This window comes from Chenopodium album, chromosome 18, assembly GCF_948465745.1.
Source record: "Chenopodium album chromosome 18, dcCheAlbu1.1, whole genome shotgun sequence".
Lineage (NCBI taxonomy): Eukaryota > Viridiplantae > Streptophyta > Magnoliopsida > Caryophyllales > Amaranthaceae > Chenopodium > Chenopodium album.
The window spans coordinates 12,313,153-12,339,153 of NC_137851.1; the positions used below are offsets into that span (position 1 = coordinate 12,313,153).

Genomic DNA, 26,001 nt, shown 5'->3' on the forward strand with positions numbered 1-26,001 from the left:
CCCGGTCCCAAAGGCTTAAACATGCTTCAAACATAGCCCTTACAATTCTAAATTTTTACATAAATATTGACCCATGGTACAGTGTGTTTTTTTTTTTTTTTTTTTTGGACAAGTGCTAGGAGCAATTTAAAGTGACTCGAGATTTAGGAGGAGTGTTACAAAATGTGTGGAGCTAAATCAAGCTACCCAACTCCTTCGAAGCCAATAGCTTTGATGCAAGCATGAATTGTCATTAGATAGATTCACCTCTGGTACATACTACAACATCAGAATTTAGCAACTTCTTGGAAATTGAAGACCGTACATAATTTATTCAAATCACAGCAATATATTCTGAAAGAAAGAGATATGCTAACAGTTACACCTGCATAGGGTTCTAAAAAAGATATGATCTAGCACTAGCATCTGTTACAGTTGTCCAAACTATAATTAGTTAACAGCTATTAGGATCTCCCTTTTTAACAAAAAAAACTACCGTACAACAGGACCAAAAAATCAGGCATAGAAGCAAACTATACAAACATGAAGGAATCGTATCCAATGCAGATCTAACAAGTAGGACAATACTATAATAGCATATTGCATTCTACAAGTTCCCATAAACCAGTGTAAACAGAGCAACCATAGCATGTTCTCTTTATTGATGCACATGTGCTGGCAAAATATAGAAAAAATGTAAATAAATATGCAAGGCTATAAGCTTCTGTTTGACTTCAGATCTATGAAATGATAAATATATTCATCTGCTTTCGTGCAGAATAATTAACATTATTGTCCAATCAAAACTAAGCAACAGAGCACATGGTAAGTAATTTTACCTTTGGTCCATGTGAAGTCTTTAGTTGACATGAAGAGGCATAGGCATGTAGAGTCGTGCAGACTTTCCGAAACAAGTCCCTGAAGAGTGTACCATGCAACATCCAATGATATAAAGATGAATATACAAAGAAATGGAAGATACATAGAATAAAACAAACAGTAGAATTATAAGTATATTCCTTGATAACATTTTTTTTTTTGTCTTCATAATGGCCAAGTGATGTCTGCTAGCTTATCTGTTATGTCCAGGCTCCAGGGAGTTGTGCTAGAGACCTGTCTTAGAATCCCATCTGCGTTCATCAACATAGTTTTTCTTTTCTTCACCTAAAAAATACAAAAAGACTACTCCACTCTGTTCCGTAAACAATCTCATCATCGCAGTGCTATAGACATGCGGATGAACTGAGCATAATTTCTAGAATTAATGTCATATACTATATATATACACATAAATTTGCATCAAAAACGTATTTAGATATAACTGGAGGGAGGAACAGACTACTAAATTTATCACCCATGGTGTTCATACTCCTACAAATTCCTTTTTTTTTTTTTTTTTTTTTTTTTGAAAACACTCCTACAAATTCCTTAACAACATGAAGGATAACAATTGTCAATCCAGAAAGGATTTGTAGTAAGAGTTTCACCAAACTGGTTCTGCAATTGTGGTCTTTAGCATAAAGATGGTAAATCAAGAAACATAAAATGACTCTTTAAAGCCTAAATTACAAACTAACACATCAAACTTCGTTAGAAAGAAGCTACATGGATCAAACATGTGAGTGAGGTTGAGTATTCTATATGTCCAAGCAGTCCAACAAATAACGCTTCGAACAAATAGAACAGTTCCCATCATACTATATGAATTAATTTTTCTAATAACTACTGCATAAATTGCACAGCTGCTCAGGACAGAGGCTTTCCTAAGTTTTCTGTAACAAAATCAAATTTACTAGGAATATGATTGACTGTAATAAACTACACAAAGTAAGCACCTGAGCAAAAAATTATGTTCCTTGTCAATGTATAATTCACTAAGCCCTTATGCCACAACTTATTCAATGGCACAGACGCACAGTCCTAACAGGACCTTTATTCCATAACTCATTTTTTTCATCTTAATGGAATTCCCAAATTAGTTACTGAGGTTCTAATATCACTGAAAAGACTTTGCCTGACCATTGCTGTGATCATTTTCAGTCACAATACTCAATACCTTGTCATCAAAGATAATAAAAATACTCCCCACTGATGGACTAACAAAGCTAGCACAAGTAAAACACAGTAAGTTTCGACTGGATTGATTTATTTGTACGCTTTTGTCCACTAAGGCATCCATAATAAACTGAAATATCAAACGCTGGAAACATCTTTATTCAGCCATTTACCTTATGCTTTTGGGTTGTTCCAAGTGTGTTCTGACATTGTTTCTTCTTTGTTGAGCCATAGCCAAGCTAATAGTTAATTGAACCCAAACAATTGATCACAGGTGATTTGTTTTCTTATCATTACATTCCACTAATTTCAGTTATCTTCACTACACAGAAAGGTAAAAATGTCTCCTCTAAAACGATTAATGAAAGATAACTAATCAACAAAAGAACAGTAAGCAATACCAAAAGAAAACAGTATGTTGTTCTCACTCTTCTCAGACAAACTTATCGCAGTGATTAATTGTCAATGAAAAATAAACAGCGTCGTGCTTCTGTACAAAAAAAATGCGTATATAACAACAAAATCCACAACAAAACAATGGGTGTGGCAAGTCCCTACAGACATAGACCAAAGAAAAAAAAATGAGTAGCTAATTCTGAAATGAGATACTATTTATATTCTGCATTGCTGGTCAAAAGGGAAAAATAGGAGGAGAGTAAACAGAACATATTTTTCTGGCCCCCTTCCCCCTCTCCAACCCGAACATTATAAACTAAGAATTATATTGCCTCAAGATTATCATCAGCCTTTGTGCCATCAAGTACAAGCTAGTTTTGCATAAGAGTTCGATCCTCAAAATGAAAGCTGCTCACCATCACTCTGATCTGGGAAGGTAACACATTTGAAGACTTTACACTTCGCACACAATATGTATCCAGTCTGCAAATAAAATTTGATCGAACAGTCAAATGGAAATCCCCAAAAAAAACATTACCAAGTACAACATATATTCAAAGCTATAAAATGTATACTAGGCAACACAACAGCTATGGCACCCTTCACCAGGACGTATTTCACGTCAAAAATTACTATTTACGTTTCAGGCAGACTGCCTCTGAAGAATTAAAAGACAGTCATCATCTTAATTCCTAAGTGGGAAATAGAGTCTAAGGGAGGAAGAAGACAAAAACAAGTTAATCTGAACAATATATGATAGTTAATTGAAATCATGGCCTTGGGAGACTCTCGGCCAAAAGGAGGAAAGTATTGAGGAAAAAAACCCCTTGAACTAAAATTTTGTGAAAACAAAGGCTAATATTCCAAGCACTCTATATATTCTCGTAACAATTCAAGAATAACTTAATACCAACATACTGCTTTCTTCTTTACTAAGACCACTTCCTTTCAGTGTTCCTGAACTACCCTCCTTCCTCCTTACACCACCTTAACCTGCCCCTACTCAACCCCTCTGCCTGTCACCTCCATGGTATATCGGAGAGGAAAAGAAATATAGATCACTGTATTTTTTTTTTAACATAAAGATGAAGAGGAAAGAAAATCAGATTTAATTTTGTATCTGAATCAATACAACTTGGGAGTCCATCTAGAGGCAAGAAACTACTTCCTTCCCTTCCCCAGTCCAGCCTAAATATTACCTAAATAGGAACTAGTTCCATCACTCTCCCTACTCTTCCTTACCTTCCATGTCTCATCTCCCTGCTCTTCCTTACCTTCCCTTTCTCATCCTCCAAACTGAGCATAGAAAAATAGACCAAAAGAAAGGCATCAAATTAAAAATAAACAGTGTAATTTTGTAAGAGAATTTTTATCTACTTATAAACTGAGTTGACCTCTAAAGATACCGCGAGAAAAGTGGTAGATACAAAGAGGTGGGGGAGGAAGTGATGACTGATGTTATATTGTTTGATGGGCAATTTTGCAGCTGATACTTTGCTTTGAGGTCAGCATGTAAGATATTGGGCAATCCTCCACTAATGGCATCACTATAGTCTCCATTTTACCTTCTCATATACTTTGTATGAGATACTAATCAATAGCTAGACATCATGGATTATGTATGCTGTAATCAGCTAAAAACATCTCGAGTTTTTCCAACGTGGTGATATAGAAATATAAATCACTTACCGCTTTACATGATGGACATCGACGGTAGATCTTATTTGTTTGAGACTTCACATTAGTTTTTTGTCCATTGCAGAAATCACAAAGTAGCCATCCTGTTCCGTTGCAAGGTTCACACAAAATTCCTACCTCTGATTCCTAAACAGTTGAAGTTAGATTAATAATAAGGATCAGTTCAGCAACATTTAAACTAGAAGGTAGGACTTAAAGAACAAGGTGGCAGTATAGAGAAAAACAAATTAATCAAAGAGACAACAGGTACACAGCTCAACAGAGCCAACCTGCTTCCTTATAATGTAACAAAGTGCAGTAACTAGAATGTTTACATTCTGTTTTTGTTACAGATGTTGAATGAGAGTATGAGACCAATAGGTTTTGGTCTTTATCTCAATTTTATTTATTTTTATCTATTGTAGATAAGATGAGAGTTCCGTAGAGTGATCACTCTTCCTTTGGCATCAATAATTTGGAGTAAAATGATTTGTTATCTTATAAAGTAGATAATAAACTTTGAAAACAGCACTGATATAAGCCTACAATAGTTTCATCCTCAAAGAACCTCTAATATTTTTCTAAATGAGTAAATTTAAAAACCCACTTTGAAGCCATATAACAGATATAGTCATATAGTGTACAGTACAACACAGAGCAATGAGGTGTAGATAGTAGTTCAATGATTTCTGAATAAAAAGTCAAATTTCATTCACAAAGATGGCACACAGAAGGGTCTGAGATTTACCCATCTTTTTAAAGCATATGCTTGTCCTCCACCCAATCCAGCCCTACTCCTATAGAAACAAGGTTCAAATTTCGAATAAAAGAAGCTTGTCAATAAAAATTCATCATAGAATTTTTTTTATTCCTTTTTTTTTTTTAACCCTAGTAAGCAAGAGTAATCTACTTCCTCCGTTATTTTTTAATGCATCATATGGAAGTTGCAATTTAAATACATAACTTTCCTCTTTAGTTAATGAATTCTCTCTCTCATTTCGCATGGGCCCTGTTTTTTCTCTCTCTATCTTTCTCATCTCCAAAAATTGTTTAGGAGTCCGTTCTTTTTAAAAGTGATGCATTTGAATAATACAGAGAAAGTATTATTTTTACCACAGAAACTTCTCAATTCACAACCTGAGTTATGCTGCTAAAAAAACTTCTAGCAAGGACTTTATTGATACAGTAAATCCAAAACAAACCAGGCTACCAGCCAACAATTCGTTTGCAATACAAAGTATCAAACCAGAATTTATCATTTTCTGTGATCTTAGGACCTATAAGACTATTCACCACCATTTATAGTCTGCTTTACAAGTTTATCAATTCTAGAAACCTTTTGATTCCACAAAGCATCATTCCTGGCTCTCCAAAGATGATAAAAAAACAGCCAATAAACTGGTGATGTTAACACCATTTTTAGACTTATTTTCGTTCAGAGTATCAAACTATTCTCATTCCATCAAATCATCCAACTAAAGTGCTGATCAGTGTAAAAACTCGTAGAATGCATTCCTTCCCCGTGATTGATAAAATGACATATCCACAAACCAAAATGATGCCATGAAATTGATAAAATGACAAATGAAAAAACAATTTCTTCCTTTTTCAAATGAAAAAACCTTATCTCTACATCATTGAATAATGTCCTTTTTGCCTTTGAAGTTTTCAGTTGTAACTTTTATCAAGTTACTCTTAATCATGGTGGTTCATTCAAGCATTTCACAAGAACAATTAGCTGATAATGATTAAAACCAGCAACAGTAAGTACTTGAGAGCCATTACTTCCCCAAGCAAAAAATTCACTTACATTGTAATTAATTGCAGTATATCTTAGAAAATATAAGTACATTTTATCCAAACCAGTGAATCAAACCCACATATCACGATGCATACAAAGCACAGCTTAATTTTACAGAAATCCACGAACAATTGCAATTCCCTTGAGCAAAGCACTTCCAGTGAAAAAAAGAAGATGAACTCAAGTATGCATAAGGCCACAGAAACCCATTCTTTAGGCCCCTAACAATTTACACATTAATCCTATCTTATATAAAATTCAACAGTATAAGTACAATATTCCTTCTATTTAAACAAGCCCTCAAAATTAAATTTACTTTAATCCTCTACATATATTTCAAGCCGCTCACTAGAACACCACCACCACCACCACCCAACAATGTTGTGTCAAGCAATGAAGCACTGTACTTACAAAATTTAAACAAATAGCTAGTACAATTAGAAATAATACATTAATCCTAATTTCAAAAGATCAAAACCTTCATTCATAAGCAACCAAAGCAAATTTCACATGCTTAACCATAATTCTTGGTGCAACATGTATAGTTTCAATGCTTCAATTAGATAAAGTTAGAGAGAGAAAGAAGAGAGATATACCTGTTGTTCCACTTCCTGAACAGCTGAGCAAAACACAGGCTTTAATCCCACCACTCTCTTTATAGATGAATTTGAAGGTGATGGAACTTTTGGCAAGAAATTGAGCTTCATAGTTGGCAAAAGAGCTGCCATTGTTACTCCCATCAATTCCTTCAAAATCATCAAATACCAACCAATACTAACTGCTAACGTTCACATAAAACCCCTGCCAAAAATCACCCTTCATCTTCACCATATTCACAACATTGCCACTCCGATCCCACCACACAAAACTCACGAAAAGTCGAGAAATATTATTCACATCCGACATTCATCAATCCCACACACATGAACAATAAAGCTCACCATTATTCGCTCACCACATAGCCACTCCGAACCCACAATTTCCCACCACACAAATTATTCCGATATTGATCAATTTCACACACATATAGACACTAAACCGCCACTCTAAACCCACAATTTCCCAACCACGAATTATAAAACTCGTTAGAAGCCGAGAAAATTAAGGTTAATATCCGAGATTAGTCAATCTGACACACACGAACAATAAACCGCTGACTCGATACCTCTACGACTCTAACTCAAAACTCATCCCACATCATTTTCAACTCTTCTCCTGTCCCATGGAAGTTCGAAGAAAATACATTTTCTCTCTCCTCAAATTCATCATCATTCTTCATCTTCCACTTTCAACTCTCTCTCATCGTTCACTCTCCTCAAACCCTAACCCATGGTGCGATCGAAAAACCCTACCAAATCCACAATCACTACGATCCGATCAACTAACGGTCCTCATAAACGGGTATTCGGAGCTCCGAATCTCACTCCTGAGTACGATCGCCGGAGTTTACGCAGCGTCGCCGGTGATCGCCGCCGTCGTCGTACTTTGGGGGAATACATCGACGCCGTCGGAAACCCTAGATTCTCTCTCCTCGAATTTCTCTCTCCTCTACTCCGCGGGTGCACCTGTTACCGTGGTCCGTCAAAAATCCAACAGTTTAAATTCGAGGTTTCTTCCACGCCGTTGGATTAGGACACGTGGCGTGCTTATATGTGACGATGATGTTGAGGTGGACCCCAAATCGATTGAGTTTGCGTTCAAGGTTTGGCAGGTGAATCAGGACCGTTTGATTGGGTTGTTTGCGAGATCGCACGGTTTGGATTTAAGGAGGAAGGAATGGATCTACACCGTTCAACAAGATAGATACTCGATCGTGTTGACTAAGTTTTTGATGTTGAATGTTGACTTTTTGTATTTGTATAGTTGTGGGAGGGAGGGGTTGGAGGGAAAGTTTAGAAAGTTGAGGGGTGTAGTTGATAAAATGTGTAATTGTGAGGACATATTGATGAATTTTGTGGTTGCCGATGTGACGGAGCGGGGCCCGCTCCTAGTGGGGGCCGAGCGTGTTAGAGATTGGGGGGACGCGAGAAACGAGATGGTTATTGGGAAACGAGAGAAAGAGGTCGGTGTTGGATTGAGCGGCGTGAAGAGAGGTCTTGGAGAACATCGAAAGAGAAGAGGAGAGTGTATAAGAGAATTTCATAAGGTTTTAGGTAGAATGCCATTGAGGTATAGTTATGGAACCGTGGTTAGCCCAATTAACGAGCAAGGGTTATGTGAGAAAGGAGGAAAGTTAGTTCCTTGTGACCAACAAATTTTTGAATGAGATTAAATGAAAGTATGAGTTATGTATTATGACAATTTTACCTATTAAACATTAGGATCAATGTTATTAAAATCGTGATTCAGATCGTAGAATAGTACCCTATCCGCCCAAATGATGTAATTCGTCGATAGAATTGTTGTGCGGTAGAATCGGTGGAATCGGATCAATTCTACAATTCTATATCGATTCTCACGATTTCACTCCCGCAAAAAGTCTGATTTCCGAAATCCATAACTTCTGATTGCGAAGTGAAAATTGAGCTTATAATATATCGTTGGAAATCTCTTGAGGTCTACTTTCAAATAGAATTAGTTCTGTAACCATATCATTTATATATTTTATGTTATACACTAAAGAATGTAAGGGTGTCATAGTTGAGTCTAACATTAGTCAGTGACTAATATATTATTCAATAATATAAATCATATTTTAAGCTTATGAAACATCAATTTAAAGAACTTTTAAAATTTCATTTAACCATTTAAATTTTTCGGGCAAAAGAATAAAATCATGAGTCTTATGCACTCAATTTTGGCATATAAAAAACACTTTTATAACATGAATTTGTTTTAGTTGTCACTCTTTAGCTATCAACTTGACACTTCGTATTCTATTATCAACGGATCTTTTATTAGGGAGAACAGTTTAAGGAGTCAACAACGTTATTTTTTTTTTCATAATTTAACAACAATTGTCTCGTACTCAAGTGATTAGAGGTGAAACAAACTCAGTTTAAAATCGAACCGAATAACATATATGGTTCGGTTTTTTTCAAAAGTGGTTCGGTTTCGGTTGCAAAATCAAGAAACCAAAATTATATGGTTCAGTTTTGGTTTTGGAAAATGAAAAATCGAAAAACTGTGACCGAACCGAATTTTCGGCCCAACTCCAAAAAACCCTAGTCCAACGCTATGTATATATATAAAGCAAAAAAAACAACCCTAATCTTTCTCTCAGCCTCTTTCTCTCAGAGTCTCAGCCTCTTTCCGCCCTTTCTCTCTCCTTTCCTCTTCTCTTCTTTGCTATTTCTCTGATGAATCACATTTATATAGGATTTATAGGCACGTTTATGCTAAGTTTATAGTAGCTTTTTAGGTGTTTTTGTTGCTTTTAAGGACGTAAATGCATAAGTTGTTTGTTTTCTACTCTATTATGCCCCGTTTGTGTTTTTCTTAATGTTTCAGGTGATTTTATAGTCATTTGGACACTTTCGAAGTGTTTGGAGTTGATTTGGATGATATTTAGGTGGAAGCCGATGAATCGAGTTTATTAATCGAAGATACCATGTTCGTGAATGTTGATTTTGAGATTTATATGCATGAGGAATGAATATAGCATTCACAAGGGTCGCTAAGCATCTTTCGGAAATGAATTTGAGTTAGAAACGAAGGAATACGATGATGAACGAAGTGGCAAAACTGACCTTTGTTCACTCTTTTCATCATAACTTGAGTTCTACAAATTGGATTGAAGTGATTCAAGTTGCGTTGGAAACTAGACTTAAAGAGATTTCCAACGATAGGTCACACACCTATATATGACTTATGAATAAGAAGTTACAAGCCTGTGAAGTTGACACAATGCCCACAGCAGCTCCGAGCGAGAGCACGCGGGCTAGCTCGCATATGCCGAGACCAACAGCAGCCCTGAGCGAGAGCTCACTCGCCAAGGAGCTATAGCTCGCCCCTTCTCTCCTTCACGCAAGCACCGAGCGATAGCTCGCTCACTAGTGAGCTATAGCTCGCTGGTGCAGCGATGCCTTATTGAAGTCCAACAACGTGCCAACATATATGGACCATCATGGCTGCTCGTTAAGGCTTGGTTCTTGGGTCGGTTGGCCGTCTTCATCGAGCATCTTCGTGCTACGTCATCTTATATCGTCCAGTCGTTTGACAACTTGTGTAATTTATGTTTTCTTATTTCTTTTCTTTATTTATTTTTAGATTAGAATGTGAGGGAATTATAAATACTCAAGGAGACTTATTTTCTCCGGACGCTTTTGATTATTGTTTTACGTTCTTTTTAGATTTCTCTTTAGCCCTAGTTGTTCATGGACAACTCCATGGATTCCTCCATGGATTTGTCCTTGAATTTGTTACTTTAATTCATTAAGGTAATTTACTTCTCTCTTTTAATTATGTTTTATTCCTTTCTAGTTTTATTTATTTATTTCATGCTTGAGTAGTTTATTTCTAGGGTTTGTGAATCCATGTTTATACTATGAATGCAGATAGATGTTTTTAATATTTTGATTATTGATTTCTCTAATTGATAGTGTTTTATTGTTAATCTTGCAACCTGATCAATTGTTTGATTAATTATTGTTAATAAGAGTTTGAATCGAAAGATCTTACTTTTAGAGGCTTACCTACAATTAAAAATTCTGATTATGTTAGCGACCGAACTACATATGTTGAATTGAGAGCGTTAAGACCCGACCGTAGGCTTAGCAATTGCTCTAGTTAATTGATTTATTGAATTGTTATTGGTATTTTGATAGGTTTGGAACTATAAGCATGGTGAACCATAACCCTATGTCCTTTTTATTATTTGTTTTATTCCTATTTTATTTTAGATCTATTCTTAATCCCAATTTCGTGACTTGTTTAGTTTCACCAATTTCTTAGAAGGTAGATTGAATACCATCTCTCTGTGGATTCGACCCTACTTGCCCTACTACATTGTTAGTTGGATTCGTTAGGAATTTATTTTTGACAGGTGTACGACAACCTATCATTCTCTCTCCTCTTCAATCTCTTCTTTCTCTCTCTTCTTCGATCTCCTCTTTCTCTCTCTTCTTCGATCTCCTCTTTTCTTTTCCTCTTTCTTGTCTTTCTCCTTCGCCCGCTTCACCATTAACGAATACCATCAATTAAATTTGAGGCTTTGATTTCAAACACCATCAACTAATGGTTTTTCATGTCAAATTTGACCATGAAAACTCTAGATCTAGAGTTTTCATGGTCGAATTTGGCCTTTAAAACCCAAATTCAACGTTTTTGGTGGAATGTCAGGTATGTCCTCTTTTTCTTTCTTTTAATTTGGTTTGAGTTTTTTTTTTCTACTTTGTTTTTATGGTGGTGTGTGATTGAATTGCGGTGGTGGTAGGTTGTTTTGGCCCTTTTGGGCCGATCTAGGGTTATGGTTTGGGTGGAAGGGATGAAGGGTGGTGAAATAAGGTGGGTTGATGTGGGTCGTTGTTGGTTGTGGTGGGTGCGGATCTAGCTTAGGGGTGGTGAAATAAGGTTAAAGCTTGTTTAATTATGTTTGTATAGATTGGTTAGGTTTGGTTGTTTGTTTTAGTTTTGATTGGTGTGGTTTAGTTCGGTTTTTTTGCAAAATTTGATGTTTATAATGCTTGATAGGAAAATTCGGTGCGATTCGATTTTTTTTAAGAAAACCAAATTTTAAGTGGTTTGATTTGGTTCGGTTTCAAAGCTAAAATAGTGCAGTGTGGTTTACAAAATCAAGAAACTGAAATATGGTGGTTTGGTTTCGGTTTGGGCAAAAAACCAAATCGAAAACCGAACTTTCACCCCTACAAGTGATTAAGAATGTGTACCAATATTCTAACTTTGTAGTTTAGTGTTTGAGTTATGCGAGTGCAAAATTGCTTCTAAAATTATTTTATGTTTGTATAGTCGATATTATGTTATCTACAATTTATATTATTATTCTCATTGCTTGAAAGTTATGTGTGTAGTCATTAGTTACATTTTGAAGCCAAAATTTTCAATTTTGTAAAATCGTATAATTTAACGATTCGATTCTACCCCACTCACCGATCCAAGATAGAATCCCAATTCTAATAACTATGATTAGGATAGTTCCTACTTCCAAGAGGTATAACTTGAAAGAAAAAAAAAGTGTTAAATAAAAACAATCTTGACTTTTGCTACCACTAAAATACAATACTTTGATTTTTGCTACCCATTTAAATTTTTATTTTATTTTACAACCCCAAAAACAAAAATTGTAGGTTTGGCTACCAAGTCACTTGACAATTTCCGTTTGTGGGACCCACTTAATTACTTTCTTCTTTTCTCTCCACAAAGCTCTGACATAAACCCCCACCCCTTCATAGCAGCCGCCCATCCAAATCCCCAGCTCTTCTCGGTGGCCCCACCACTTCTCCTGCAACCCCCACTCCATTTTAGGAATTATAGTATTTTCAACATAAGAAACCAACAAAACAAAGGTATACTTCAAAAGGAGTGCTAATAAATCAAAGATCAACAAAGCCTCAAAATTCAAGCTCATCATCCCCCAGCTTCAATAGAGTCAAACACATTAGTAACACTCAATTATCATCTTAGACTCGAAAAAAATTATTTTTTCTTGAGAACACCAAGCATAAAGTGCATATGGCGACACTGCAAAATCGCTCAATAGAACTGGAACAATTGGATGCTAGGATTGTTAGGGCAAAGCAAATTTGAGGATTTGGGATGAAATTCACAAAGTTTAAGCTCAATTCAATGATTTTTTGGAGAAATGAAGAAGATGGGTTTAAATAAACAAGGAAATCGAGAGAATTTGGGGGAAAATAAAAAAATAGCCGTTATTGTGGGCCCCACATCCCTTTTCCGTCACCGGAGTTGGGTTTTAGTGGGAAAAGGCCAACTTTTTTTTTTTTTTTAATGTGGTGGTAAAATAAAACTTTAAATTATGTAGGTGGTAAAAGTAAATAAATCGTTTTTTGGAGGTGGTAAAAGTCAAAATTTCCCTCCTTTAACTTTACTCAAAATATATATATATATATATATATATATATATATATATATATATATATATATATATATATATATATATATAAGGAAAAATTGTAAATAATAATCCTAACTTTGCTCCATTTTCTTTTAATAATCCCAACTTTGGATTATTCTGGAATAATCCCAACCTTGGGAGTTGTTTACTTTCTTCAATCCCAAAGTGGTCAACAAAAGTCAATGACCTATTATCACAAGTTATGTGACACGTGTCACATTGTGATTGGTCCAAAAAATTTAAAATAAATAAATAAATAAAAACTTTTTTAAAAAATGAAATCCCCACATAGCCCCTCCACCACCGGCCACCGGAATTCTAAACCCTCAGCCGCTCCAATACCCCTAACCCCACCGTAAACCTACCCCGATCCCCTCTACCCCACCAGCAAACGCACCCCAACCTTTACGCCGGCCAGCCACCATCTCCTCCCTTCCGTAAACCCCCCTTAGATTTCCTCATCTTCTTCGTTTTCTCTCTCCTCTGAAACCCGTCCAATTGACCGAACCCCCTCAGATTTCCTTATACTCTTCGGTTTCCTCATCAGCGACGGCACATTCACCAGAGAAAAGTGTTGAAACTTCCAATACTACACGGCGCTGACTGAGTAATCTCCTCGCCGACTCGGTTCGGCGGCTTCGAGATTGACCGAACTTTTGAGTCGGAATCTTCTGATTTTAATTTTGAGGAGAGAGATGGGGTTTACGGTGATGGGGATGGGGATGGTGGTTCAAGGGGAAGGATGGGGAGGGGCGACGGGACAAGGGAAGGGGTGGCTCGTCGGTAGGAGGATTTGGGTGGGTATTCCAGTGGGGTAAGGAGGGATTGGGGTGGCTGGATTTGGTATTCCGATGGCGGTGGGGCTGGGTTTTCTGATTTTTTTTCTTTCTTTTTTAAAATTTTTTAAGCTAATTAATACTCGACACGTGGCATTTATGCAAAAAGAAAAAAAGAAATTAACCTCTTCAACCGGTAACCAGTTAAAGGGATTGAAGAAAGTGAACAACCCCCAAAGTTGGGATTATTTTAGAATAATCTAAATTGGGATTATTTAAAGAAAATGGAGCAAAGTTGGGATTATTATTTACAATTTCTAGAACAAAAAATTAGAATTAAAGTAAAAAGTGGCAATATACGATTCTTGAATATAAGATAAACCCTAAGATTGTTAAATTAATTAATATTTGATGATTAGAAAAAGAAACAATATATTACCTCAAAAGCTACTTCAATGGAAGATTGAACTATGAATTAAGAAGGTGGAGTGCGCTTCAATAAGGGATGAGAGTGAGAGGGTAGTATATGAGGATATGACGGCTTGAGGGTTGAGGCGCGTAACAAAATATCTTGAATATTTTTTTTATTTTTTATTTTTTAAGTCAAAAGGGCGAAGGTATCTTGAATCCTTGATCAACAAGATTACAAGATAGAATGGTTTCATTTTAATATTATTCCTACAATAATTGTATTAATAAAGATTTTTTTAAATTTATTTACTCTAAAAAAAGGATTAATTTTTTAGATTAAGTATAACAATGATAGTCGGTAAAAAAAAAAAAAAAAAAAAAAAAAAAAAAAAAAAAAAAGTGTGACAATGATAGAATTTTCATTAATTAAATTTCACAAGTTCTAATTAAGCAAGTGCTCCAACAAAAAACAAAACACAAACTTATAATACTTTGACAAATTGATGTTTTGGCATTCCACATTGTTCATATATTGTGTTTTTCTACAATGTTTTTAATCCAAACCTAAAGTGAAGCTGATCCAATTTTGACTCAATATCTAAAGTGACCAAACTTAAGCCCAAAAATTTACCTAACGCCCAAAGTGACTAGACCTGGTTTTAGCCTATTTAATGACCTGGCCCGATACTCGAAGTGATATTGCTCAATACTCGAAATGATCTTAAAAAAACTTTCCGTCATCGAAAATAACCTGAACTGGTTTCAATTTAAGTTAAGTGAGCCAAAAAAAAACTTGAATTGAATACAACCTAAAATAATTTAATTATATTTTTTTTATATTTTTTTATTTTGTACATAATAATATGTAAGTGTTAAAAGTGCATATTTTAAGTATTTTTTTTCATTGGTACGGTCAAGTCTAATTTCAAAATGACCTAATCTAATAATTTTAAATTTGAAATCCCCGAATGTGTAATTCAAAGATTGATTCGACAATTGATGACCAGATTCAAACTAGACCCTAAGGCTCAACTACAAATTTGACCTAAGTCGAATGACCTGAAGTCTCCACATTAAATTCAACTCGACCAGACCTTATTATTTGTTGACCCAAATATACCTGAAACCTAAATTGAGACGACCTAACAATAGAATGGGCCCAAATGACCTAACTCATACCCTACTGAATGACCCGGTTGTCAAGTCTATGTTGGGAACTTGGGGTCACAGGTTTATACTAAACGAAGTCCTAACTAGCAAATAAGGCATATGTGTTATGGAATAAATAGAATGGCAATATTGTAAATATTGACACGTTTGTAATATACCATCAAATAGGTTAATGGTACCATTAGATGGTGTAATGGTAGATGTAGTTTTCTAAAGAAATAAATAAATGTATAAATGGTACATTAAATATCAAACCATATAATACCATCTTTAGATATATACCTACATAGTGGCCTGGTACATTAAAAAAAATGAAAAAGAATAATAATCCTATCTTTGGTCGGTCTTTCGGAAACAATCCCACCTTTAATTATTCTAGAGATAATCCCATCTTTAACACCAATCTTCTTTTAACAGACCATGACCTGTTTTTGATAAGTTGACAACCGCTTAGGAGGTGACTTAATAACACATGTCACTTTTTAATTAGCTATTTAAATAATAATTAGAAAAGGAAAAATTGTCAAAAATAATACAAACTTTGAGCTGACAACCAGAAACAAGTCAATCGTTTGATTATTTCTAAATAATACAAACTTTGAAAGGTGTACGCTTTAAACAAGATTATATACCTACAACTTATATGTCCGCTTTATACAAACTTTGGAGGGGGAAGACATACTTAGGATTATTAAAAATGAATCTTAGTTGGAATCTATAACCCTTATAAAAGCCCCAAGCACCAGAACTATTCCCAATTTACTGTTCCTTATGAATAGTGAATTACCCATTTTGCCCTCTTCTCTCCTTGCTGAACAACCCATTTCACCTAGGTTAGTTTTGTCTTTTTTATTCTCCTTTTATTTATTTTTTTCTCGTCCTTTTTTTCTGATTGTTTTGCTTTCTTTCTCGTCCATTCCGTTTTCCCTTCATCTCTGCAACAACAGGTTCCCTTCATCTCCATTGAAGCGGCTTCTGATTTCTATCTATCTTCCATTGAATCAACTTTCTGAGGTAAGGATGTTTTCTTTGTGTAATAATCGGATATCAATTTCACAATCTAGGGTTTTTAAAATATTTTTCGATTTTAATTGATTATATACGAAGATTGATGATTTTTTTTTTTTCAATATAGTTTGTTCATGGACCACAGAACAATTTTTTCGTTGTTTATTGATTGTTATTATTTTCAGTTTTTGCTATAACTTAACTCTTGGGATTCTGGGTTCCCATTTGAAGTTTTTTTTGCTTCTGATTGTTGGGGATTCCAAGCTCGGGGTGTTGTTGCGTCCATTAAAATTTGTTTCAGCAGAATTTCTGATTTTGGGTGTAAAGGATAATAACTTTCTGGATTTTGGGTGTTGAAGATCAAATTTTTTATTATTATTATCATTATATATAAAATCTTGATTTGATTGTTGATGAAGTGGAGGGATCCCGAGCAACATGCAGATTATTACTATGAAGTCGGACTTGAAATTACAGATGCTCCAAAAACCAAGTTTAGGATTAAGGTTTTTTGGGTTTTTATTTATTTCTTTTATTTTTTGGCTTTATTTTCAGTTGTTAGTAATTGCGATTGCTAATTGAATGTTGATTTCTTTCAATGAACATTGCTTTGTGCTAAAAATACATGATTTTGCCAATTGCAATATATGGTTGCATAAAATGATAGAATTATGGGTGTTTGGGGAAAATGTTGAATGCTTCTTGTTGATGTTCTTGGTTTATGAGTCGGAATTTGGCTTTAAATTTGTATTGCTGGAGATATGATGATTGAATGGGTAGGATCTTGGATCATATGTCTATAAACTATAGAATCAGACAGCTAACATTATGTCCGTATCCACCTGAACTTTGATAGACTTGAACGAGGTTTTTCAATAAAACTTTTATAGCCAACAGACGCATTTCAATAAAATGCAATAGGCATCCTTAATCCTTTGAACATGATTAGTGTTTGTGGACTGATGTCTTTATGGGTTGTATGGCATTGTTGAATATGATTTCATATTGTTTTTTTTTTAATTAAATAGCCAATGATGAAATCAGTTATAAACACTATCTTTCTGGACTGATTAGCCCAAAGGCTTTGTTGACAAAATTCTGCAATTCCGAGGCCTTTTGAATTATTCAGTTGTTAAAGTTTTGATTTTTGTTCTTCATTTTAATAAAATTTGATATTGTTGTATTTCCCTTTTATCCTGTGATGGCAAGAAATATACTTTGAGTTGGATGTTAACCAATTATGCTTGTTTTGGACATATTGGTATTTCCCTTGCTAATGAGCTGTATTATCTTCTTTTGACAATGCTTTGCACATATGTATCAAGATGGTAGTAGTTCATAATATTGCTAAAGGTATATTCTTTTTATTTTTTTTTACAATATCTTATATTCTCATGGTATTTTAAGTTGGTATTCTTTGTGACAAGAATTAGCTTGCTTATATTGTTTATTTCTTCATTGCATTAGGGCACTTTGCTTATGTATAAACCAAAATAGTGTAATTATCACATATTCATCTGTTCAAAACTATATACCAATTTGGATTTTATTGAAGTCTCTAGAATTTGACTACTTAGGAATGGTATCCACTTAATCCTTGTGGTGCCTTCTTAGGTGAAAGATGGTTTTTTAGTTTTATGCTAATATGCAGCATTGAAAGATTAATGTCAGGTTCATATTTGTTTATGCACCACTACTCCTATGTTATCCTATTATCTTGTTTGTGCTAGAACTTCGAATCACTGTAGATTATGAGTGAACATCGTTTGTATCTTCAAAAATCTATGTTGATTTGTCTTAAATGGGAATCTTTTTGATGCACTAATTTAATTATCTTTTATGATAGAAAATTGAACTTTAATTATAATTGTCTATCTTCTAATAGCAATATAGTTTGCCAATGATGTATTGAATAAGAATGTATTATATCATATTAAAGCAGTTGATAATAAAATGTCACTACCTTTGAGGCATTCTAACTCTTCAATGTGCTTGATGCAATGGCCTAACTGATTACCAGTGGTATTATTTTTTCAAAGATTGAAAATTTAGCCCATTGATTAAGTAGTGTGTTTGAGGCAAGATGCTTTTGGGGGTTATATAACTTTGGGATGATGAACTCTTAAGATAGTGCAAGTTGGCACTCTCTGAAAATATATTTGCTGTTCAGTTGGTGTATACTCCATATTTGAGCTGCCATAGAATTTTCAGGTGCACAATGAATTGAGCAGCATCTCATGGCAATATGGAGAAATGTACCTGATAGAGAAGAAGGAGAAAATGGAGTGTTAAATGTCCAATGATTCAGAAATAAATAACATTCCTTCAATTGCAGTGAATTCCGACATAAATAATTTTCCTTTAGTTGGTATAACCATTATAATGAGGCTAGGGTTTATTTTACTAGGAGATTAATGCAGGTGTGAGGTTTAATGTCTCAAGATGCTTAGTGGAAAGTGTGAAGTAAATGGCAATTATTCTATAATCTAAATGGTCTTATTTCTTTTAAATGTGGGTGGCTTCTCATATTTTTCTATTCTTTATGTAGCTTGGTGGGTTGAACTCCATGTTCGCTGTTGAGCATACTCCTTCTATACCTTTGATTTCCAAAATGGCCACAATAATTCTTGGGATGGATGTATCTCATGGATCACCAGATCATTCTGATGTGCCATCAATTGCTGCTGTAACTTTCTACACTGACCCTTCCTCATCATTTCCAAAAAATTGACTAAGGAAAATTTGCTATCAACATTACCTGATGTTGTTTGTTAACTGTGTTTTTATGCTCTTTAGGTTGTTAACTCCACGGAATGGCCGTTGATTTCATGATAAAGGGCATTAGTAACGACTCAGTCTCCTAAGGTTCAAATGATTGACAATTTGTTCAAACTTTTATCTAAGATGAAGTTATCATGAGGTATGTTTGAGGAAGATGTTGTGTAGATGTTGTTAAGCTTAAGCAGTTCTAATATAGGTCATTAAATTTCATTAGGGAGGCTCTGTTTGATTTCTATGCCAGTTCTCGGAAAAAGAAAATATTATCATACGAAGTATTAAGGTACTTTGCCTGATTAATTAGTATTTAGGAACTTTGAGGTCTGCCCAAGACTATTAGGCTATCACTAATCTTGGCTTTCAATATTCAATCTATTTTATAGATTTATGCTTATAATTAGGGGTCAGTGCAATTTTTTTAGTATAGATTGAAATCATATCTTTTGGCATTAATGAAATACTTGATTTCTGTATTTTTTGAGGGGGGTTGATTTGCCCATTGCAATATTTGCAAAAAGTAACTTTTATTTATTTTTTTTAGATCTTTATCTGATGGGATATGACATATGAGATCTATTAAGATTGTTAATCTTGCAGTGTGTTTAGTTGTATGTGTAACTTTGAACTGTGGTATTCCTGTTCCTTATGAACAGGAAATTGACGCTACTGCCCTTCCCTGCCCTTAGCACCAAATTACGCCCCTGCCCTTAGCCCCCTTCCCTGATTGCCCATATTTCCAGGGGTAGTTTGGTCTTTTTGTTTTGGCATCCTACCTGTTCTTTGTAATGGTGCCATTGGACTTTCCTATTCTGCTTTATTCCATCTTCCATCTCTCCCCTCGATTGAAGCGCACATTCTGAATCCTCCATTGGAGCTCCTTCTTAGCTCTCTTTCTTTCTTTGAAGCAGCTTTTGAAATACACTCATAATTTATTTAATTTGGCTTTTAGGGTTTTGTTATAATGGGTACTATTTAACCTACCCCCATTACCATCCCCTTTCCCTCTTTCCATGGCTGACGCTAGGGTTTTTAGTTCATTGAAGCAGTTTCCGAGCTTTCCCTCAGCCATTGAAGTGTTTGCTCAAGTAAGTAGTAATTTTTTCCCCTTTTTTTTTTTTTTTTTTTTTTTTGTAAAACCTATTCAATTTCACCCTTCTTTTCATCTCAAATTCCCAGAAAAGTAGAGGATTTTTTTTTAAAAAAATTTGGTTCGAATTTATATTGTGGGAGAAAAAGGGGGAGTAAGAATGTTGGAATTGAGAGATTACACTTGCTTCCCACCTTTTGTTGTTGTTGTTTATGCTACCCTTGCTTGTGTTGTTGCGGCTATTTCTGCAATTGCATTTTTTCAGGTAATTTTTGTTCTTAATTTTTATTAAATTATAAAAAAGTACTTTGTATTAATTAATGGTTTTGTATTAATTCGTTATTTTGTGTGATTTTTGTTTTTGGGTGCTTGTTGTTTTTGTGAAATGTGGTTGTTTATTGTTTTAGTTGGGTGATTTGATGGATTTTTTTACTTTTTGAATGTGGGTTGGTTTAGCTTGAGCTTTTATAAGGGGAATGAGGTGGTAGTACTTTTGGGTTTTTGAGCTTTTATCTGCAATCATACTTACTGGACCTTGTGTTGTTAATAATGGGAAAATTAGTGATGAATGGTGTTTGAATTTGATTGATATTTTCGAGATTTTGAGTGCAGCATTATGAGAGTTAGTTTAGGGAAGTAGAAGAAATAGCAAGTGTTTGGTGAAAGATTTCTTTTGTGTTTTGAGGAAATATAAGATTTGTTCTTTCTTTAAAGATTGTAATATCAGATTGATCCTTAGCTTCCTTTGGGACTGAAGCCAATGTGATTGAGGAAAAGAATGCATTAGAACATATGAAGTGAATTCCAGATTGTGTGTTTGTATTACTTATTCATTTAGGCTTGAATTTCTTTGAGCATTGGTGAGGACCCATTAATGGCCTGTAATGGTAAAATTATCAGAATTTGGGGGTTTAGATTGTTAGTTTTGTCTAGAATGCGTTGGCACAAATGAACTAAATTCGAATCTTAAATCCCTCGTCTTAACTCATGTAGTTGAATGGTCACCAAAAATAGATTGCTGGGAATGCAATCCTTTTAGAAACATTGGACATATACTGATATACGTTGTACCTGCATTGTTGTTTTTTCCAAATATCTAAGCTATCAGATGTCGGGAAAGCTCATGGAAGCAATTGTGTAGAGAGCTTTGAATTTTCTGATAAAATAGAGAGTGAATTATTATTCTTAATTTGTTGATTGCTGGGGATTTCTAATGTTGAAAGAAATAGATTGGTAGTAGCAAATGCTTAAGCTTCTCACTTAATGTTTTTCATTTTGTGATGACTTCAGAATATCGTTGGTGAGGAAGCAGGCAAAACTGCCATACAAGAATACTTGAGACGAAGGGGCTACTCACCATCACTTGTAGCAGTTCGTGCTTCTACTTCCAAATTACAGGCGTATGTCAAGCCAAGTGCTGATGAAGGCTTGACCAGTGGAGCCAGGAAGCCATCCAGGGCACAGAAAGAGGCTTCAGCTTCTAATAACCAAAATAGTAAGGTAAAAATTCAGAAAGAGTTTTTTTTTTTTTTTTTTTTTTTTTTCTATTACAATATATTATTTGTTTTCATTTCCTCTTTCAATCAAAGGCATGAAGGATAATCACATATTTTGTCAAGCTTCACTTTGAATTTTGGACTTAGACACCTTACTGCATATTGTTAAACTCCTTACTGTTAGTGAGAACAATAATTTAACTTATAGCTCATTTTGAGGATGATACTAAAATTGATGTTATGCTTTTCCAGGTTATTGCCTTACTCACTCAGCTTGGAGATGAATAATGGTCTGGTAATCATTTCAATTTCAAGGACCAGCAGGTCATATTTTACTCACTACGGGTCCCCTTGCACCAATATTTTGGTATCTCCTCAGTGCAGCACGAGTGTATTCAACGAGCTATTTTGGGTATGGACATCATGTGCCAAAATACTGTTTATCGTTCATATATATTTGTTAGTGTAGACAATTTTCAGTTTTGTAAAGCTGGAGTATTGAACAAACAGTTATATATTTGGTGAAAGTATAAAAGATCATACAAATAATCTTATTGGTTTTGTAAAGTGAAGAGAATTTATATGAATTTTGGAACCTAATTTGATTATTGAGTCAATTTAGGGTCTTTACTGTAATTGAAGACCCACAAACCTCCGTTTGTTTCCCCTTTTTTCTTCTCACTTTGGCTTCCATTCTTTCTGATCTGATGGGCAGAATTGCTCCCATTGTTGCCGACACCTCTATCGTCTACTGCCACAACCTCTCAAGTCGACTTGATGAGGTAATTTGATTCAACTCTCATCTCCTTTTCTTTCCTAATTTAGAATAATGATGTTGAATGAATAGTGGGTTTTATGAATTGGTTTTGGGTTTATTTCTTATGGTGCACTCCTCATGACGTGGTATGAATATTTCCATGACAATATGTGTGTTTTACACTCTCTGTTTCTACTGTTAATTGTCGCCGATTGAATTCTTATGGTCTATGAGTAAGATTCATATGTGCTTATGCCTTACTTATGAATGGTGTAACGGTAACTACTAAAATGATTAAAAGTATGTTTTTAAAAGGTTGTGCATAGAGTTGAACCGAGCAAAGTGTAATTGCTTAATTAAACTGAGATTTCACTGAATGTTGTCGATTAAGTTTACAAATATGCCTTTTCAATGGAGAAAGTTGTTTTGGTCCTCGGTTGAATAAGGAAGGAGTAATTTTTGGTTTATTTTCACGGGATTTTAAAATGTGTTGATGTTAATTAGGTTTTCAATCAATGCCCTAGAATTTGGACTGGAAATTTACAATCAAATTGAGATCTTTGAAGTAATTTAGTCATCGGTTTTGATTTTATTTTATTTTTTTTGGTTTCGCTTCACTGGTTCTGATTATGAAAAGAATGTCATTGGGTAATATAAACTCAAGCCTGTTAAATAATGTGTGAAAGGGTTGAGGGGTGAAATTACCAATAGGTCTTGCTGACAACTAACTCTCTATTTTTAAGTTGCTGAGAAAAACAATGATGTGCAATTGCCAACATATATTGAGAGGTGAGTTCTTAAATAAAAAGTAATCTTTATGTGGTTTTCCCCTGTTTAGCTGTTTGATTTTGACTGTTCACTTTTGAAGTGCATATCAGATAAATTTTTGTTATCATTGTTAATTATTTTTTTTTTTTTTGAAAGAAAAGATAGCCATATATTAAAGATTAACCGAGGTCCAATTCCGCCAAAGTGATAATACTTTGAGGGAACGGACCTAAATGAACAAGCTCAGAGTTAGTACCGGTATCCCACCTTGCAACGAGGTGAGCAACCGTATTACAAGATCTTTTAATGTGAGCAAAATTACATCCAACAAACAGCAAGCTATCTTTTCTAATATCTTCATAGACCAAGTGAATAGGAGACATCCCACCAGCAACAGACTTCACAGCTTGAATGGCATTCAGAGCATCACTTTCTACCTCAATTCGATCATACCCAAACCTTCTAGCCACCTGCAGCGCATACCTTATTGCTATAGCTTCAGCCACCTCTGAGGAAGTATAATGTGATACCCTGGCAGCAGCAGCTAGGATTTGGCCCTCCTCATTGCGAATGACAACACCAAGCCACACCTTGCTTCCCCCTAGCACATGTGCATCTGAGTTTACCTTGACCCATCCGAGACTAGGTTTCTGCCACTGTAATGCAGCACTCAAAGAAATCTGCCCACTAGAAGGAGGGCTAGGCAGAACCTTTTTAGCATATATATTGTAATCAGACACCAATCGCACATAGCCAGCAGCCAACATTACAGCATTTGGGTTCTCACCTTGGAAGAGCTTTAGGTTCCTCCCTCTCCACGCAGCCCACATAAGAGCAGCCATAGTGCTCACGACCCCTGCATTGTTAAATAATTGGCTGAGTGTTAATACCTGATTTAAAAGTATTGATTCTTTATCAAATCTTGCGATCATGGCGTATGGGTATGGATATGGGTGAGATTTTCTGTATTTTTTGCAATTAAATTGATTATTTTGTTTTATTTTTGTTTAATTAATTGGAATTTGGTATAATTTGATTTCATAATTATTGTTGTTATATTGTCATTAATATCTTAAAGTTTTGGAAAATAGCAGCTAATTTTTTGATTATCTCTTTATATGAATTGTTTATAGCTCCATTGAATCTAGATTTTGTTGGATTATAGCTCAATGTGAAAAAAGCCCACATTTTTTGTTAGTTTGGTGAAGAATTACATTGAATTAGAATTATATTTGAGCCCTCATTGATGTGTTATTGTTGATTTAAAAAAGCAGGATCACGCAAGGGAGCCCATACTTGATCTTCAAAATGTGAAATATCAGCTTGTGGCTCTTTACTTTCTTAGGGCTTAATTGTTTGTGTTTAACATGCAGAGGTAGCTTTGATTATTTTGGAACTTAATGTATTTGTTTTTGGTTAATGTTGGTTATGTTAAATATAATAAGTGTAACTTGCTATTACACTATTACAACAGAGTTCCACTCATTTTCTGATTAAGAATAAGTTTTTTCGTATAAATATATTAAGTGTAACTTGCTATTACACTATTACAACAGAATTCCACTCATTTTCTGATTAAGAATAAATTTTTTCTTGTAAAATACTTCGTATTGGGTTATTTATTTATTTATTTTTTTAACCTTGATTTTCCACTTGACTCCCATCCATCTTCATTATATCTTAATTAAACTCATTCATATGTCCATTTTTCTTGCAAGTAAAATGAAAAAACTATTATGATAGCCGGTGGCTAATGACTTAATTGGAGGTAAAATGACCGGTACCTCCAATTTGGGTATATTGATCATTTTTTTAAAAAAGAACATCATTAGTGTTTACTGTATGCTTTATTTTATGGAAAAACAAAGCAAATAGAAAATCAACAATGAAATATGCAAAATCATAAGAGACGAGTAAGTAAGGAAAGTACTTAAGTACTTAATATGGGGAATGAAAAAAAAAACAAACAAATTGAAAAAGAGTATTTGTTGTAAAACCTTAGAAGACGGGGTGAAGTTAAAGGAGAAGGTAAGCAATGAAACAAGATAGCGATGAGGTAAGGTGGGGTTAGAAGACACCAATAATAATGAGAGTTTATAGTAGAATTATGCTGGATTTATACATATGTGCTTTTTAGAAGAGAGACAGAGGAAGATAGAGGGGAAGAAAGTACAAACTCTAATAATAAGATTGAAATGGATAAATATTCTTATAAATGTGAAACCCAATGAAGAAAGTACATATGCAAGTAGCACTTAACTATAAACTCTGCAAACTGTTAACAAATAAAAAGAGAATAGAGGATGGAATATAAACCACTTAAAAAGAGATTCCTAAATGAAAGAGATTACTAGAGAAAATAAATAGGATACAAGTAAGTAAGTAAGATGAATAGAAGATTTTTACTCTATTGATATTATAGCCCTTAGACCTCTTTCGTAAAATAACACAAGAACAAGCTATTTATGTTATAATAACATAAAGACCTTTAAGATAATTGTTCAACAATTAAAACTTATAATTATGATACACTTATTGAATAGCTCGTAACCAACATGAATTATAAGCATTTTTAACAAAGATTTTGTGCTAGATTGGGGGGTGAAGGGGGGGGATCAAGAGAAGGGTGAACAAGTACTACCTATAATTTTATTTTATATCCAATTTTTTAAATAAAAAAAAAAGGAGAGAGGGAACTACGAGAAGAATAATTAGTAAAAAAAAAAGAGGGAGTTTGGTTAAATAAAGGAAGGAATTGTGAGAGGTAAGCAAGTGTATATCAATAATTTTCAAAGAAAGAGTAAGTAGA

General features: G+C 34.5%; 1 protein-coding gene, 1 long non-coding RNA gene, 1 other non-coding gene and 1 pseudogene across 3 annotated transcripts; 3 read left to right on the plus strand and 1 right to left on the minus strand.

The window, feature by feature from the left end:
• Nucleotides 1–2,464: 2,464 nt before the first annotated feature.
• Nucleotides 2,465–6,806, minus strand: LOC145591508 (uncharacterized). The gene is made up of 3 exons (XM_081647982.1): nt 6,505–6,806; nt 4,120–4,254; nt 2,465–2,913 (listed from the first exon to the last, which is right to left on the minus strand). The coding sequence occupies exons 1-3, from the start codon at nt 6,664–6,666 to the stop codon at nt 2,827–2,829; spliced, it is 384 nt and encodes a 127-aa protein (XP_081504108.1). The 5' UTR covers nt 6,667–6,806; the 3' UTR covers nt 2,465–2,826.
• Nucleotides 6,807–6,811: 5 nt separating this feature from the next.
• Nucleotides 6,812–8,311, plus strand: LOC145591507 (glycosyltransferase family protein 64 C3 pseudogene; annotated as a pseudogene).
• A 7,781-nt stretch (nt 8,312–16,092) lies between these two features.
• LOC145593113 (uncharacterized) lies at nt 16,093–24,750 on the plus strand. The gene is made up of 8 exons (XR_014102553.1): nt 16,093–16,312; nt 16,726–17,659; nt 18,855–18,992; nt 19,103–19,226; nt 21,462–21,671; nt 21,920–22,079; nt 22,383–22,449; nt 24,467–24,750. It is a non-coding gene; the product is annotated as an uncharacterized LOC145593113 (long non-coding RNA).
• Nucleotides 17,332–17,421, plus strand: LOC145593384 (small nucleolar RNA SNORD96 family). Its single transcript, XR_014102716.1, has one exon. It is a non-coding gene; the product is annotated as a small nucleolar RNA SNORD96 family (small nucleolar RNA).
• Nucleotides 24,751–26,001: the final 1,251 nt, after the last annotated feature.

Coding starts and splice junctions, on each gene's coding strand:
- LOC145591508 (XM_081647982.1), bottom strand. CDS start 6,666: ATGATTTTGAAGGAATTGATGGGAGTAACAATGGCAGCTCTTTTGCCA. Junction 4,255..6,504: donor TTCAGGAAGTGGAACAACAG/GTATATCTCTCT, acceptor TCAACTGTTTAG/GAATCAGAGGTAGGAATTTT. Junction 2,914..4,119: donor GATGTCCATCATGTAAAGCG/GTAAGTGATTTA, acceptor TTTTATTTGCAG/ACTGGATACATATTGTGTGC.